The sequence below is a fragment of the Marmota marmota genome, unplaced genomic scaffold (assembly GCF_001458135.2).
Source record: "Marmota marmota marmota unplaced genomic scaffold, marMar, whole genome shotgun sequence".
Taxonomy (NCBI): Eukaryota; Metazoa; Chordata; class Mammalia; order Rodentia; family Sciuridae; genus Marmota; species Marmota marmota.
The window spans coordinates 3,247,247-3,265,537 of NW_026000022.1; the positions used below are offsets into that span (position 1 = coordinate 3,247,247).

General features: G+C 39.3%; 1 protein-coding gene across 1 annotated transcript in view; it reads right to left on the minus strand.

Annotated features, from left to right (window-relative positions):
• Nucleotides 1-1,020: 1,020 nt before the first annotated feature.
• Nucleotides 1,021-18,291, minus strand: part of Tmem182 (transmembrane protein 182) — a 55,872-nt gene continuing 38,601 nt past the window's right edge. Inside the window, exon 5 of the mRNA XM_015505012.2 lies at nucleotides 1,021-3,095. Within this exon, the coding sequence (XP_015360498.1) occupies nucleotides 2,875-3,095 (221 nt within the window). The 3' untranslated portion in view covers nucleotides 1,021-2,874. The remainder of the gene's footprint in view (nucleotides 3,096-18,291) is intronic.

An 18,291-nucleotide genomic window follows, 5' to 3' on the forward strand; every position in this document is an offset into this window, starting at 1 on the left:
TATTAGTATCGTATATATGTTTGCACCTCAGACATTGTAAGTTTTTTTATAAGCCCAATTGGGTAACTTCTGTGAACATATAAATCAAGTTCCACATTGGCTGAATACACCATCATCAGTTGAGCAAAACAGTTAAAGTGGCCTCCGGGGAAACACAACTATATTACTGTCCCCCAAGAGAACTTGATTTTTAAAATTTTGCTTAGCTGAAATATATTGACTTCAGCCACTCAATTAATCTTTTTCTGCCCAAACTTATAATGTTCTCTCTCTCTCTCTCTCTCTCTCTCTCTCTCTCTCTCTCACACACACACACACACACACACACACATACACACAAACACACACATACACAAACTCACTTACATACACACACACACAACCTATATATACATATTGATGATTATTCTAAACAATACTTTATTCTCTATCATAGCCCTTTATAGATAGGTCTTTACCTTCAAATTCAATAACTACATTTCATAGATTAGTTGTAAAAATGACCAAATGATCTGATAGCATTTTTTTTAAGTCTTACCATCAACACATAAATTGGGCATAACCCTTGAGCTTCCCTGTACCCATCTCCAACTGTGCCTTCTGCTGTCTGACTGTCCCAAGTCAGCTGAACAGGTACCAGTGGAAAAGCTCACAGCCTTCCCAAGTGTCCGAGGGATCATTCTCCATCATTCTTTGCCCTCTTTTATCACTCTTTTTAGAAGCATCACTGAAAATGTATCATGTTTGTTAAATTGAAATTTTATAATGTCAATTCAACACTTTGGAATTTTTTTTTTTTTTTTTTTTTGGTACAGGGATTGAATCCAGGGGAACTTAACCACTTAAACACATGGAAATAGTGTTTCAAGTCAGATATAAATACATGGTAGCCACTTAAGGATATTAGAAACTGAGGGTAATCATCTGAAATTTAGAAACATTCAAATCTTTACCGAAAGCAGGTTTGTACATGAACTCTAAATGGCATACAGTACTCCAGAAAAAGGTTTCACTCCACAGTTCTATGAAAAGGAATTGTATTTTCAAATGACATGAACTAATCAAACACATCTCAGTATCACTGGGAAAACTTAATGGCATGCCACCATATCACAGGCATTAAGCATAACAGAACCCATAGTTAATTTTCTGATAATCAAGCCAAAAAAGCCAAGAAGTAAATGGAGCAATATAAAAATGAAACAGAAAAAGACAAAGGTAAAGTTCCACCAAAAACACATTTATGATATCACTGAAATGACTTGAGAAACCAGTTAAACCCCTGGAGCTTTTTAAAAATTATTATATTTACAGGCAGGTCCTGTTACTAAAATGCCCTCCTGATTATGTAGATAGATCAGACCTCTGCTATTTCTCCAAAGTTCCCTCCCCTGGAAACAGGAGTAATGATAGAGCATACAATGTACAGAAAGGGCTAGCAAAAGTTCTCCATTGCAGCAACAGCTGGATGAGAATGGAGGCGAAGGGAGAGTCCGTCTTTCCCAAAGCAATATCCAGGTGATCATTCCTCTGCCTCAGTCCCACTTTCCATCTCACCACAGTTGCAAAATGAAACTCAGCTTCCAACAAAGCTTTCACACTGTGCTGTTCCTCCATTCCTTTGCTCCAAATTTCTCCTTGATAGAAGCTTCCAGAATGAAAACACAACCTGTGCCCCTCAGATGGGTTTGATTTCAATCAACATTCGAGCCAAACAAACATCTTTGATATGCAAATGTCTGTGCTCCTGAATAACATGAAATTATTCCTTTTCTTCCAGGAGGTTAAAGAAAATTGTGGATCTGTAAATGTTAACACACCTATGGTAAAGATGAAGAAATTGAGGGGCAGTAACTAAGGGAATCAAGTGAGCAAAAGAATTGGAACCCACAAAATCTGGGGGATAGTTAATATTTCATGTTCTTTCATAAAGCAAGACTATTATAATCCTCATATGGAAGTATTTTGAAACTTTATAGCTAGAGAATATTAAAAGCATGTTTCATCTATAAATTTTCACAGGCAGAAAATCTTAGCAATATAATTTTTAAGTGGGAATTTTAAAATATCAAATAGAATTATGTACTAAGCTGAGGTGCTTGATTTTTTACATATTTTAAACCATATTACATTACATAATTAATCCCCTTTAAATTCATAAAATTCTCGTCTGCAGTATACAGAAGTTGGTATACAGATATACTGCTTTTAAATGTAGTTGAAGGTTTGTGTAAGCATGTACAGTTAGGAGAATAAAGTTAGGTGATCAAACTATTGTTGGTAAGAAAGTAGAATAAACACTCTTGGTTTCCTTTGCTGTTGCCCATTTTAACTTAGGAGTCCCTGGCTCCTGTTAACAGGAACAACTGCAGTCTATTTTTAAGTAATGAATAATTTGCTTACAGGAGACTGTCGATGGGTACATGGATATGTATGTGGGTAGAGAAGAAATGAAATACATTTTATGATATTTATTTTCCATCTTTAATTATTCTCCTAAGTTTTTTTTCCCTTAATCAGTGGCAGAAGTGAATGTGAGCAAGGAGACTTTAAACCAACCTTGATTTGACCAGGTTAGGGTCGCATGCTACTGTCAGACCTTTGCAATCCCTATGAACTCCAAAATATGAAATGAAAGGAAGGCCTATTTACCTGCTCCCTAGAGATTAAGTCCTTGCTAGTACTTAAAAAAGATGCAAACATGTTGGTGTTCAGAGAAATTCTAGAACCTTCTTACAGAGGAAATAATAAGTAAAATGATTCCTTCAAGATAACAAAAGGTACATCAACTAACATTATGTTGATACCATTATGAAAACACAAATAAGCTCTGTTTTAAAAATCTCTCAAAAAATGCGGGTGGCAATGGTTTGATTAGTGATGTATCTGAATATGTCGTCCAACAAGTAGGAAGAGCAACCCAGCCATCAGAGAAAAAAAAATCCCAGCTGGAGCCAGGAAAAATGACCAGCCATACAGGACGGAAGGGGTGAACTCCAAGCAGTCTTTCATTTTCATGCTCGTATAGCTTTCCATGTCGGCCACTGCCTGGACCCAGATGACATACAGCAACACCACCAGTGAAAACAGGACACCTGGGAAGGACAAAACAAACACTGTCACTTTCTGAACTTGTTGCCGCAGAAATACTGCATGAAACCCATCCATCACTTGAGGCTCTGCCTCTGCAGGTATCACTAGCTGCCTCACATATGGGATGATGTACTCGTAGTAGGCTCACCCTTCACCTTCGATTTTCAGAGTCTTGTGGGAAAGCCTAATTCAGCAGATGAATAATAGTCACTGCTGATGTGCATTTATCAGTACTTACCACAAGCCAGACGTGTGTTGCCTGTTTGAAAACTTCAGAGTCCAAATCCCAGTCCTTGTGGGATGGCATTCTAACGCTTGTTGGTTCTTTTATTGTATGCCTGGTTTGGGATGAGCACTGCAATACATTCTCTCTCTTAATTTATACAATAAAACAGCGAAATATGTACCATTACTCCCTGCTCCCATTTTTAAGAATACACAGACCCAGATGGTGGTTTTCAGAGCTAGTTTTCAGCCCAGGTCTTTCTGATTGTAGTTATACCATCATAACCCAGCTATCGAGAGATGCAATTAATTAGGGCCATGAAAGTAGAAGCCAAGATGGGTGCCAGACAAAGAAAGAGAAGAAAGTGCTGAACACAGAGAGAAGAACATCCATGATTCTTTAAAACATGAAATGTACATACTGCTGGGCACGGCGGCAAACGCCTGTAATCCCAGTAGCTTGGAAGGCTGAGGCAGGGCGATTGAGAGCTCAAAGCCAGCCTCAGCAACTTTGTGAGATCTGAAGGAACTTTGTGAGGCCCTGTCTCAAAATCAAAAGGGCTGGGGATGTGACTCAGTAGTTAAGCACCCCAGGCTTCAATTTCCAGTAAAAAAAAAAAAAATACATACTGAAGATTGATTGCACCATTTTCAAATAGTGTCTTGAAAGTTTGAGGGAGGGTTGATGATAAATATTCTGAGGAATATAAAACCCCAGGTTCAAGATCAAGAGCCTTATGAAATGGAAGGAAGGAAATCAGGAAGGGAGGGAGGGAGGGAGGGAGAGAGATGGTAATAGAAGCCAACATAACAATTTATCAACAACTTCCATCTAACTATAATACACCAGGCAAAACCATACTTGGTTTTGAGAGTAGAGAAAGTATTACACGCTGAACCATTGACCTTGACATGTGACATCACAGACAGTTTTGTGAACTCTGAAGTTGGAAGAATACCTCTTAGCCATATAATTTTCAAGTAACTGTTACTATAATTACCAGAGGAGAATAACACCTCTGCACCAAGCTACAGACTACAGAGAGTCACTTATGCTGATTTCCTACCAAGTGAAAACTCCACACATAAGACACACAGCCTAGGGATTCAGATGTGTCCCAAAGCAAAATATATTTGAAGGCAAATGTTATTTGTCCAAAAGTCCCAACTCGAACATGCTAAGGATTATTACACTCATTGAATTACTCAGCCAAACCATTAGGTATTTCTGTCACTGTGACAAAATGCCCGAGACAATCAGTTTATAAGAATAAATTGTTCTGGCTCATGGTTTCAGAAGTTCAAGTCCATGCTTGCTTGGACTTCTATCAATAAGCCTCCCTCCCTCCCTCCCTTCCTGATTTCCTTCCTTCCATTTCATAAGGCTCTTGATCTTGAACCTGGGGTTTTATATTCCTCAGAATATTTATCGTCAACCCCTCCCTCAAACTTTCAAGACACTATCTGAAAATAGTGCAATCAATCTTCAGTATGTATTTTTTTTTCTGGAAATTGAACCCTGGGGTGCTTAACCACTGAGTCATATCCCCAACATCTGTTGCTGTTGTATCTTCAGTGAAGCAGAAGATCATGGCAAAAGTGTGTGGCAAAGAAAAAAGGCTCAGCTCATGGTGGCCAGGAGGCAAAAACAGGGAATGGGCCAGGGTCCCAATATCGCCTCCAGGGACCCCCCATTCTGAGGAATCCTCCCATTAGACCCCACCTCCTAAAAGTTCTACCACTTCTCAGTAGCACCACAGGCTGCCAATCAAACTTTTATTACATGGCCTTTAGGGGCATTGCACATCCAAACTCTAAGGGGTATAAATCTCCATGTTCTAATGCTAATATGTCTCAAAAGTAATGCGACTCTGCTACTCAGAGCAGAAACAGAGGCTTACTGATAGAAGAGATCAGCTTTTAAGAGCCTGGCCATCTATCACGCTTTGCATATTAATTGCATTCCTACTGTACTGTGGATGCCTCACCCCAACTGAGCGATCAATTTTATAAAGAATCTTGAGGCCTTAACACAGAAGAAAGGTTCATAAATACGCTTCGGTGTGCCAGTACTAGAGCTTAGACCTTTCTTGTAATCAGGATACCAGGTACAGAGCAAGGAGGTATCAGCATAGATGCTTCACTAATAAGAAACATCTTTCACATAGTAATCTCCAGTGTGCATGCAACTACTGGTGCACAGATCAGAAAGAGAAAGCCACTGAACAACAAGTATCTCACAAAGAAATAGTAAAGTCATAGATGTCAGCAGACCAACTCCTTAGAAAGCTGTACAGCAGATTTTGACAATATGGCCATGCTGTGTGCAGTCTAGTGACTCTGCCTTCCAATACATTTTCCAGCAAATACATACACACTGTTCTCTGGTAAGTGAAGGTCTGGCTTAGTTATTTGCAAAATATCTTTTGGCTTATGCAAACACCGTGCACACCTTCGTGTTGCGGTTTTTATCTTTTTTACATGATGTGAATCTCATGCTTTCATATATCTTATGATAAAGGGAAATCGCCCTTGTGAAAAGCCAGTAGCTCTATACACATCAAAAGTTGTAAAACTCAACTCAATTAAGATGCTTAAAAGTGTATTGCGGGTAATCACATAGATGATTCTTAATAACGAAGAATTAACTTATATTTAAACATTGTCATTATTTGAGAAGGAATCAAATTAGAAAAGCATTGAAGAATAGTCATTTCTATTACAACAGCCTTTAACTTGTTTACTAATTGAAGATGCAGTCCATTTAATTTGTATCAAATCAGTTTATGATTATATCTCACCCATGGGGTAAAGTAGTCAGTGCCTCCCTACCCATTAAATGACAAGTGGTGCTTGTGGTATGTGTGTATATGTGTGCATGTGAGTGTGTGTGTTGAGAAAGAGAGAGAGCGAGCCGAGAGAGAGAGAGAGAGAGAGAGAAAGAGAGAGATGGAAAATGAGCTAACCAACATTGGTAAAGTGTTTACACCAAAGGGCAAAGATTTAGCTGATAATGCAGCAAGAATTTATCACAGGGCCTTACATGAGGTCTGTAGCCAAGACAAGAGGCAGAGGCTACAGAAATAAATGCTTTAAAACTAATTCGAGTCATGTGTCATATCACCAGAAAATTCAGTTACAAATTTGAAAGGGATGGAAAGCTAGAATAAGCCCTATGGCATTGGACTAAAATTGAATATATCAGTGTGAATTCATGATTTCCATTGGATGAATGGATAGAGAGTGATGGATGGATGGATGGATAGATAGATTAGACAAGAGAGAAGCAAATGTAGAAGCAAAAGTGTCTATGTGTTTCTTTTAAAACATGCATGTCTAATATGTTCTGGCTCTGTTCTCTGAGAGGGTCTAAAAGCATCATCACCAGTAGCATGGGTATACCAAGTGTCCAGACCTTGACTTCTCAAGGAAATAACTGAAGCCAGGCTATGTCAAGATGTGCACGATGACCCTGGACATCTTGTAATATCAGAAAGTAAAGACGTGTCGGAAGAAAGATGGATGGGAGGTGTTTCCCCAAAGCTCCTGGGTGAACACAGGAGTGTTCAGAGGTGAAATGATTGGATTGTGAGACCTGTAGCCCACTCAGTCCCTCCTAGCTTGACAGGACTACTGCGTGGGAGGTGACTTAAGCAAGTGGGGGGGGGGGGTGACTGGAGGAAGCAGGTCACTGGGGGTGTGCCCTGGAAGGGTTCATCTTCCTGGTGGCCCCTTCTCCTTCCTCTTTCTGCTTCCTGGCCATCATGAATGAGCAACCTCCCTTCACCACCCTTTCTACCATGATGTTCTTCCTCACCTCAGGCCCAGGGCAATGGAGTCAGCCAACCACGGATTCAACCTCTGAAAGTGTGAGCCCAAAATAAACTTCTCCTCCTCTCCAGTGTCTCTGTCAGTTATTTTGACAACAGCATCAAAATGCTGGTTAACATAGAGGTGTTTCTAGTAGACAGTTTGATGGGGCCTCCTATAGCCCAAACTGAGACAACGATCATCAAATACTGCCACATTATATCTTATTGAATAAAATAGGAAGCCACAGAAATATAAACAGATTAGTGAATAAATAAATGCGGAGAAGGGAAAGCTATCCCTAATAGTAGTAAACCAAATGATGAATGTAGAAGAAATGGAAGAATTAGAGATCACCACTTGGCATTCATTTAATAACTCAGACAAGAAACTAAAAGGGACCTAAAACAGGAGTTGAATTTGGATAGAATAAAAAGATATTTACATAGGCTCAGAATTTCTCTCCACAAAATACTTGCTAGTTGTAAAGGGGGATATATTAACTTTATTCTAAAGAAATGCAGTGAATTACCACCATATTCAAGTGATCAAAGTTAACATCACCAGGGCTGTGACAAATCAACATCACATGTCACTCGATGGACTGCACTGGGGAGAACACAGCATCACCGCAATGATAGTGTACCCCAAAATGCAAAGCCCAAGTTCAGTCACAAAGAAAGAGCAAACACCCAAATTCAAGATCATCCTACAAAATCAAAGACCTTTATTTTTTCAAGTGTCAAGGTCATAAAGGCCACTGAAGGACTTGTTCTGGTTTGGTGGAGACTCCAGTGACATAACAAGGAAAGATAATCCACAATTCAGGATTAGATCCTTCTGCAACAAAGACATTGATGGGACATTAGCAAAACTCAAATGGAGACTCTGGGTGAAAGGATTTGCAGTTTTGATGTTAATCTGGAGATAGTCTTCATCAAGCCCAAATGAATGACTTTAAAGCAAAAGTGTGGCAGAAGTCTGTGGCCTTGTAGGTTGGTAGGAAGATAGAGGAGGGGGAGACGGGGAGGAGGGGAGTGAGGGTGTGTATCCACCCAGCAGTACCTGTCTCCCTTTGGTGGGACAGCGTGACTATTAATGGGCAGTAACAGCCTTGATTTGGTCCACCTACCAGGTACAATGTCCCCACTGGGACAAAATAGAAGACTATTATTCCTTGATATCTCTTAAGACTCTCATTTATATAAATAGAAACAACAACTGGCTTAAGGAACAGATAAGTTACATTTCCAACTCATTTTCCCCAGTGATTTTTAGCAGGAATAGAAATTATTGCTAATATTTAGGTAGCAATTTGTTTTTAAATAATATTATTCTTAAATTTTATCATATATTTTAAAAGCACAAATTTATTTACAATTAAATTTTATGATTGTATTTTTTTAAAGTCCAATTTTAAAATTCATGAAATAGGTCACTGGAAGCAGAATCAATACTTGACACCAGGGGCTGGGGTTGTGCTCTGTGGTAGAACACTTGCCTGGCACATGTGAGGCACTGGGTTCGATCCTTAGCACCACATAAAAATAAAACACGGTACTGTGTCCATCTACAACTAATAAAAAAAAGTAACATGTTGAAAAAAAAATGTGACACCAAAGCCCAAGAAGATTTATGATCATAATAAAACCAGGGGTGAATAATTGGCACAAAGAGAACACTGAGTCTCTTATTGGTACCATGCGGAAAAATCATTCAAACTTAGGAATTTGCATGGATTATCTCACAAAGTTAAAAAATTTTCCCAAAGGAACTCTTTTTTGAGACAATGGACATATAAAATTACATCACAAATAGACATAGGAATGTAATTGAACTATGAAAACAAAATATAAAATATACATAAACGGCATATGATAATCACCATATGGAACAAAAACATGAGAATTACCCCAAGTCCAGGTCAAATACTGAGAAATAAAAGTGTGCCTCCTTAATATTTCACAAAAACAAGGACATAAAATAATGCATGCTGTAAAAATCTTTTTTACTGCTTTTATAAAAAAAAAAAGATTTAAAAATATTTTCCCTTGGGGGAAAATTAGCCACAGAAATGAAACTTTTCTTCTAAAAAAAAAAAAAATAGGCAAATGGAACTTCTTTATTCTTGTCTTGTACAGACATGCTTTTGTTTTAAAGAGAGGGTGTTTTAAATTTATTTAAGAATGATAAACTTGATCTTGAACCATTTGGATATAACTAAACTTTCTCTGAATGTGATTTAGATTAAATCAAAGGCAGTGATCAGCTGCTTGGGGAAGAAGCATCAATTCGAGCCTCTTCTTTGGCTTCCAGACAAATACAGTGGCAACTCATGTCAACTTCCAATAGGCTTAAGAAAGGCCATTGGATGTTGTAATTTAAAAAAAAAAAAATGTGTTATGAAGGAAGTGAAGGTGGAAAGAAATTTGAATTAGAAAATGGTCTTTACTTGGAGGGTGCAACCACACTAGACACAGGATGTGATCCAGCAAGCGCATCCACATAGAAGTATGAAGTAAACATCATACAATCCGGAGATGATAGCATCAGCTTACTCATTGAGGCTATTTTCAGAAGATGAGAATGAGGTCTTCTCTGATTAGTTGTCCACCAGGGTCACACATTTCCCCTGTGGCACATCTTAGACTAGAACTGGAAGGCAGGTGTGGCCGTTAGGATGGAGACATTCACGACCTCCCAGAAATAGGGAAAAAATAAGGAGGCAGTGGCGGGGGCGGCAGGTAAAATTTTAGGTGGAACTGCTGGTGAGCTAGCAGGGGAGTTTGTGTTAAGTACAGAGACAAAGACAAAATCTGGGGGTGTGAGAATGTCAAGGAGAGCAGCCTTAGTAGAGTGGTGAACTTTTAGCCAAGAGAAAAATTATAAGGGATGTGTTTGCTCTAATTTTCTAAGAAGAAGCATAGCAATTCATTAAGCATGGTAATCATGGCTGGGTGTAGTGGCGCACGCCTGTAATCCCAGCCACTCAAGTACACAGGCAGGAGGATCACAAGTTCAAAGCCAGCCTCAGCGGCTGAGCAAGGCTGAGCAAGGCTGAGCAAGGCTGAGCAAGGCCCTGAGCAACTTAAGGAGAGCCTGTCTCTAAATAAACAATTTAAAAGGGGGGTGGGGATGTGGCTCCGTGGTTAAGTGCCCCTGGGTTTAATCCTCAGTACTAAAAAAAAAAAAAAAAGTCAGAGGAGCAGTGATCATGAATGCTTTTCCTACATCTGCGTGCTGGACATTGAACAGCCAACTAACAACATGCCTGTGGGGAGCTTTTGCAGGTTTTAATCTTTCTCATATGAGCACTCATTCAATGAGCCTATTCTTGATATTTGAAGGTATTATATTAAACCCCAATAGTCTGAAGGTTTTTCTAATGGGTGAAGACATTCCCATCTCTTGTCTCTCTTTCTTATTCATTTAATTGATGTATGTTTTATAGAGTAAAATGTACATATTCCCAGTGTGTGATTTGATAAATTTTGACAAATGTAAACACCAGTGTAGTCCCAACCCACTAACAATGTACTCCTCACTCAGAGAGGTCCTGTATGCCCATCATTTCCCCACCCACCAAAGCCTCTATCACAATGGCTTAGTTTTGCCCTTACAACATCCTGTAAGTGAAATCATAATGATATACTGCCTGATGCTTTCAGCTTTTTTACTCACCATAACGACTGAGAATTCATCTGTGCCTGGGAGGTGCTACTCCAATGCCTGAGTACATCCCAACTTGTCTATCTGGTCATCTTCTGATGAACAATTGAGTTGCTTCTTGATTTCAACTATTAAGAATTAAGCAACTAGGGATATGTTGCTTTGCTATGTTCTAAAATATATAGAGAGTTTTGAAATGATGGACAGCATTTGTTTAGACAAATAGTTTTTTTTTTTTTAATTGCACTAAGAACACCAGGTCCTACTGATAGAGTAGGTAGAGACCTGAAGTCCACAGGCTAAAGGTCCTTCCCTTCTCTTCAATGAGACTTGCTAAAGCTGACTGAGAACACAGTTCTTTTAAAAATTGCCTTAATTATCTTCCCTCAAACAACAGTTTTCCAAATAAAACTTTTGACAGTTGCTTAAAAGCACTCAGAGTGATTAAGTTTTCCAAGTGCCTGAGACACAAGGATTGTTTTGTGACTGGTTGTTTTTAGTCCCTTCATTCATTTTAAAACTTTCATTATTACTGGAAACATTTTAAAATGACATGTAAATGAACATCATGCAGCTTAAGTGTAAAATGCACACTGTCAACAAGTCTCAACCTGGGAACACAACATCACTCACTCTCTCACCATTTTTTTCCTGGACTCCTTTGGAAAGAGAAGTGACTCTCAAAATACTTGGGGACCCTCAATTAGGGGACTAAAAAGGAGAAGAAGCTGGCTTTGTGAAGACCGGCAGGCGGCTTCACCTCCCGGGAGTGCTCCTTCACACTATGCCCTGGGGCCCATTCGGATTATTGGATTTGAGTCCTGCATTCAGGAAAGACTCCCAATTAGACTTTGGATGATATCTGCAAATGATATTCTATAACAGTCCCCTATTACCTGTGGTTTTATTTTCAATGGTTTCAGATTCCCAGGGTCAACTCTAGGCCAAACATATTGAATTGAAAATTCTAGAAATAACTAATTCATAAATTTTAAATGACTTTTATTACAGTATATTGTTGCAATTGTTCCATTTTATTTGGTAGTTATTGCTCTCAATTTCTTACTGTGCTTAACCCATTATGCCTCAGGTTTTTAATTTTATAAATATTTCAATAAAATTAACACAGGAGCATTAATATAGGTTGGAAATGTTAATCTAGAACATATATATTATTATGTTAATTAATATTAATTATCATTACAATTATTAATTACATAATTATATTATCATTATTGTATAATTATATTATATACTATATGTAAGTGTTTTAGATGTTCCACATCTGTAACAATGGGACAAAATGGGTTAATTTAGAAATTAAACTTTATCATCAGGGCACATGCATAGGAAAAAAAAAACATATTATGTATAGTTTTCAGGAATTCATGGGCCATCTTAAAATATACTCCCTGAGCGTGGCAGGGGACTATCACATATAGGGTCATTTCACCTATGCATTTTTTTTTAAGTATAGAGCATTAAGTAATTAAATACAAGCACTTTTAAAATGCCAAGTATTTGCAAGCCTGTTTTCCCCTTTTATGTGCTAGAAACCTTAAGAATTGTGGTGCTAGAGGCCTTTCTCAGTCCCCAGGAGGACCCAGGTATCATACTAGCAAAGGATGGGGATCCAGCAGGCTGACTTGCTCTCAGAGCCAGATCCCAAGGTCCAGCACGTACACTTCTCTCTACATGTTAGATAAAGAAAAAGGGGGAATGCCAATTCTACATTTGTTAAAACGTAAAACTTATCATCATATTGTAACATATATCCAAAGCAATCTCATAATTACTGCATTCATTAAAGAATGAGATAGTTTTTCTGGGAAAATAAGCTCAATTTTTAAAAAATAGTTTGGATTGTGTTTTGTAACAATTAGTTCTTTCTTCTTTACATTAATAGGCTATTGTTTTCTCTTATACTAAGCTTATGCTCATTCTGATGTATCATATTTCAGAAAAATGTAGAACAACTAATGCTTCCCTCCATTCTTCAGTTTCTCAGAACTTGTTTCCTGCTGATTTTTCTCCAATTGTCTGAGACAACTGTAATCCCTTACATAGTAATATCATGGTTACACCTATCTGATTTCCCAATATTCCCTGCTACACACTCCAAATTCATTAATTTGAATTTTCCACACCACCTTCCAAATTCATTAATTGCCTCTTCTCTTTCATTTTTCCAGACACGTATTTTTGAACCCACATAAAGCATATTGGATTTCCCAAACATTTCTGACTTTCTTAGGTTGGCATGATAATTGTCAGCATTAGTCATCTGTATACTCAATACTCTGTTCTCTATTGACAATTATGATCCTGAGGTTTTATGCATCCTTACAATTAGGATTTAACCTGGAAAGCAGGGTTTCATTGAATGTTATTACTCACAGTAACTGATTTTCAGGATATTGTTTTTTAAAAAATATTTATTAGTTATTGATGGACTTTTACTTGTTTATTTGTTTATAGGTGGTGCTGAGTCAAATCAAATCCAGTGCCTCACACATGCTAGGCAAGTGCTCTACCACTGAGCCCCAGTCCCAGCCCTCAGGATATTGTTGATGGGCACAAGCCTAGATTCTGACCACACGGGTTCAAGTCTCACCCTAAAGTTTTAGTGGTCAGAAAACTCTACACTTCACTCAGTACACTTGAGAAGTTTTGTTACTTCTTCATCTAAGCGTCTTCATTGGGAAAATAGAAATGAAGGGCAAGTGTCCCTTCAGAAAACAGTCTTGAGGAACAGAATGAGATATGACACCTGGCACCATACTTGAAACATAGCAACACCTGATAAACACTAGGCTGTGTTTGCTATCATCGTCCTTCTTAAGCTCTGGCATGAGCTACTGCTAATGTCTAGAAACTATCACTCTCTGAAGCCTTTTAAAGCGTTGCATGTGACCGAGTTATTTCAGGATGGCCAAGAAGCAAAAGAATCATCTCCCATGGCGCCTTCTAGTTCTAAGAACTAAAGTGAGGAAATGATTAGCTCAGTGTCTTACTACAACTCTCCACAAGGTGGCACCAGTCATCCCACAGTCCTAGGACTGAACATCTTGAACACAAGATGAATCCAGACTTTTACTCATTCACATTAAGGAAGTTTCCTGCTTTAAGAGTCCAGTCAAGTAAGTCACCTGCCCCTCTCTACCAGGCCTTTAGTTATAGAAAGTAAAAATTATTTCTAGAACAAGCTCTGAGCATAAGTCAATATGGTAATTCTAATGAGACTATACCAAATGTGCCTTTTTCCGTAACAAGAAAATGTGAAGAAAAAAAAGTCTCATAAAAATTATACGATGGAGTTAAAAAGCCAAAAAAAAAATCTTTAGCCATTCTAGTTGTTTCTGATCAAATTGACTATTTGTGGGGAGACGTGGAATGAAAGGCAAATTAAATTCTTACTATACTGAGTAAATAGTAGATGCTAGTAACACAGAGAGTTTAGAAAAAGAATAAAACTATGGGAATTAATTCTGTCTTTCCATGGCCAGTAATAATCTTGACATATTACTTATCTGAAAACTCCCTGAAATTAATGAAGATTTATTGTACTCCATAATAATATGTCACGTGAGTGAAAATATTCACTTACCTGCCTTAGCTCTAATTCTCAGAAGAAAACAGATTTTTTTTTTTAAAGAGGGAGATATGAGAGTTGGGAGAAGTGTATTTACTCCAATTTGAAGTTCAAGGTTTTCCAGAAAAATTCCACCAAATTTATATTTGGTCTGGCCTCTTGATTCCTAGATTTGTCTGGACAGGAGTTAGAGCATGACCCAGAATGTCTCCAACAAGGACACAGAAGAGCCATGTGAGGGGGCACTCAGGACAGCCACCTCTCTCCCTGGAGAAACCACCACTCTGTCTCTGCTTCTTCTCCTACTCATTCCTTCCCACTTGCCCTGGCTGAGAGGTTCCAAGCTCAGAATGGAGTTTGAAATGTGCATTTGGAATTCTTCCTCTAGGGCTTTGGGTCCCTTCTCCACATGTCACATGTGAACACCCCACTGGAAATAGGTTCTGAGAATCTGTCAGACACATTTAAACTGAAAAGCATCGGTGGGCGAGGGCAGGGAAAAAACACCCATGGAAAAATCTGAGAAAGAAAAGTAGTAACATTTCAAAAAATGTTTGCAATTAAAACTCTTTGCAACTATTTCCTATGTAATATTGAACAAGGTTGATTTTAGCACTTGACATTTATGAAAAATGTCAGACTGAGGATGTCAGAAAAACTACACTCACATAAAGGAAAGCCTTCTCACACTGTAATGTAACAGCTTTTCTAGATAAATTCCCAAACAGGACAAGAGGCAGCACACTGCAAGACACACGGCAGACCCTTTCAGAAACTTCAGGATAACTAGGATTTCATGTGAGTGAAAATATTCATTTACCAGCCTTAGCTCTAATTCTCAGAAGAAAACAGATTTTTTTTTTAAGAGGAAGATATGGGAGTTGGGGGAAGTATATTAACTTCAATTTGAAGTTCAAGGTTTTCCAGAAAAATTTCACCAAATTTATATTTGATCTGGCCTCTTGATCCCTAGATTTGTCTGGACAGGAGTTAGAGCATGGCCCAGAATGTCTGGTCTTGCTTACAAGAAGCTCTGAGGAAACCCAAACTGCTCTTCTATAGATCATTAAAATTAGGAGGCTATTTCTACTGTAAGAAGACCTTCTGGCTGGTAGGTAGGCCAGGCACAAATCATTTTTATGAATAATTTTTTTGTGTTCCACCCATCTCCAACACACCAGGGCTCTAAAAAGGTTAAGGCCTGGGCTTTGGGGAAGTATTCCATTCCCTGTTGGAAAGTCGGGCTTCTGATTTCACCTGAAAGCCTGTTTCTATAGCCACTATTAAAACACAGATGCTTTAGAAAGGCACCATAGCCAAGTATTTGTACCCAGGCCTGTTCTCTCACACAGAGTCCCCTTTGGCGTCAGTGGCCGATGGCTGTTGACAGGCTGGAGATTTCTGGATGCAGAAGCGCAGGCCCAGATGCAGAGGAGACGTGGGTGCCACCAGGACAGCAATTCTTTCCTAATCCCTTCCTGCTCTGGGTCTTCTGTTGCCTCCATGTACCGTACCCTTCTCCTGCTCTGAGCAATGCCACACTCCTCTTTATCTGGAGGAAGACAGGCATGACATGGAGCGCCTCTGTGTGAGCCATGTGATCTCTCAACTGGAGGAAAGTGACCTCAGAACTACGTCCCCTGGCTTCTAAGTAACTAAGTGAGGGATATAATCTCATGGCAATTGTTCTATTCCTTTTAATTCCATTGGCCTTTCTTAGTCTAGATTTTTTAGGAGGCTCACATCACTCCACATTTACAAAACATCTCTAATGCAGGAGGGACAGAGTGTCCACAGGAGGCTGGGCATCAGGCTGTTTGTCCTACGTGGCAGAGGATTTCCATGGCTCATGATAATTTGCTCTACTCATGGCCCTGATCAGCAATCACAGTCCAGGAAACCGTTGCCCCAGAGGGAAATTCACAGAATGGGACCTAGCAAACAGACATGTGCCAGGGGACAAGCCAAAGCTTTGCCTCCATCAGCACAAAAGAAAGAGACTACAGCAAAAGCAGTTTTTACTTCCTTTAACACACCTGGGCCTGAAGCTGGTCTCATCCTTTGAATTACCAGGTGTCTAAGTCATCTCATCACCCCAAGGGGTTAACAAGAAACTTGGCTGAGGTGCATAAGCTCCCCAATTCCCAGCATCCAGGTGACAGACTGTCCATCTCCACACTCATTCCAGACCACCATCCCAGACCACGTGATTTCAAGTATGAAAAGCATTTCTACCCTGATAATGCTTTCAAATGCCCATTTCTGGTTTTTGATGTTTGTCCTTCAATATCAGTATCTTAATCCTTTCTCATATACTTCCACATTTTCCTCAAACAGCAAAAGGTGTCCTGATGTTCCTTTGTGACATTGGAATTAGGAAGCATCAGCTATATGGTGGTTTTCTCTGTATAACCCAAATGTCTGGACCGCCTTGCCTACCCATTCTAACTCCTTCTGCAGCTTTCCTGTCTCCCCTGATAAAGGGTTGATGCTTTCCCTCTTGCAAGTAAAGACAAAGGTCAACCCCTTTCAGAATTCTCCATGAGTCCACATGAAAACAGGTCACAGTGGTTGTTCAGGTTTGTTGAGGTGAATAACAAGTCACTGAAACGCAAGCTTGGGGTTGCAATGTCCTGACAATGACTGTATACTCTGTGAGGAACTGACCCTCCCCAGGAAATACATGGCCTGCCCTGCCTGAGGAAGAAGCTGTCCCCCAAGCCTGGCCCCGAGACTGTTGGCCCAGCACGGGAGGGGAAAACCAGGAGCCCACCCTCTGCTCCCATCCGACAGCTGTGATATCAGCATCATCTGCCAAGCATGGAATGCCCCAAAGCAGTCATCTTACTGATGCCAAAGAGTCTTTCTATGTGCACACACCCAGCAATGGCCATTTGGAATCTGGCCGTGCCCTTCCCTAAGGCCATCTGCCTAAATAAAGAGTGTCCAGTCCTGTTTGTGGCATTGATAAAGCAGCCACAAGCACCCTGAGCCCGCGCCGCACCTGTTCCTAACTGCTCTGCAGAGCACAAGGCTGGCACAGAGCAGGCACAAGAGACGAGGTGGGCGATGGCAAGGCAGGCCCTAAAAGAAAGGGATTTAGACATTCTTTGAGATGTCTTCATTTTGAAAATATAAAGTCTAACCAAAGAAAGCACTGGAAATTCAATTCGATTTAGCTCAGTAAATGACTACATGCATGGATCTGTATTAAATGTAGCACAGAAAAGAACTTGGCTGGCTGACAAACCTAGCACAAGAAAAATCCTCCATTTTTTCTTCATCTTTTCCTGGGATAGTGTGTAAGTTTTCATCTTTGATTTTGAAGGGGTAGAATGCCTATCCTTATTACCAGGGATTGTTAATAATACACAGTTATAAGATTTTAAAAATCCTTCTGTGGAGAAGTGTTGAAGGCTGATTTATTGGCTTCAAAAGTGCTTTAAAGGATTCTTTAGTGGAAGAAATTGCTAGTGGACAATCATCTTTAGTTATCTGTAAGCACATGACTTTTCCTGCCCAAGATTATACAATGAATAGTAACATTTTATCTTATGCAACAGAATATTTCTCTCTGCTCTTGCAAAACAAATGATCAGACACAAAGAACATAGAATTGTCTCATCGAGGAAATTAAAAGTCAAATTTAAAGAAAGGATTATCATAATCATCTAGTTGTCTGGCTTTCAAAATAGGATACCCAGAACCCCCAGATACTGAAAAACTCTCAGGGGTCATCTGCATGAAGCACAAAGAAGGGAAGGCTTTAGGATATTTACAGGACCTACAGAATGAAGAAAATCCCCTGGTCACATTTTTAGGATCATGTGAGTACATAGCAGGCACTTGCTTAGTCTTCCTGCAATGTTCCCAGCCAAGTTTAATTCTCTGGATATACTACT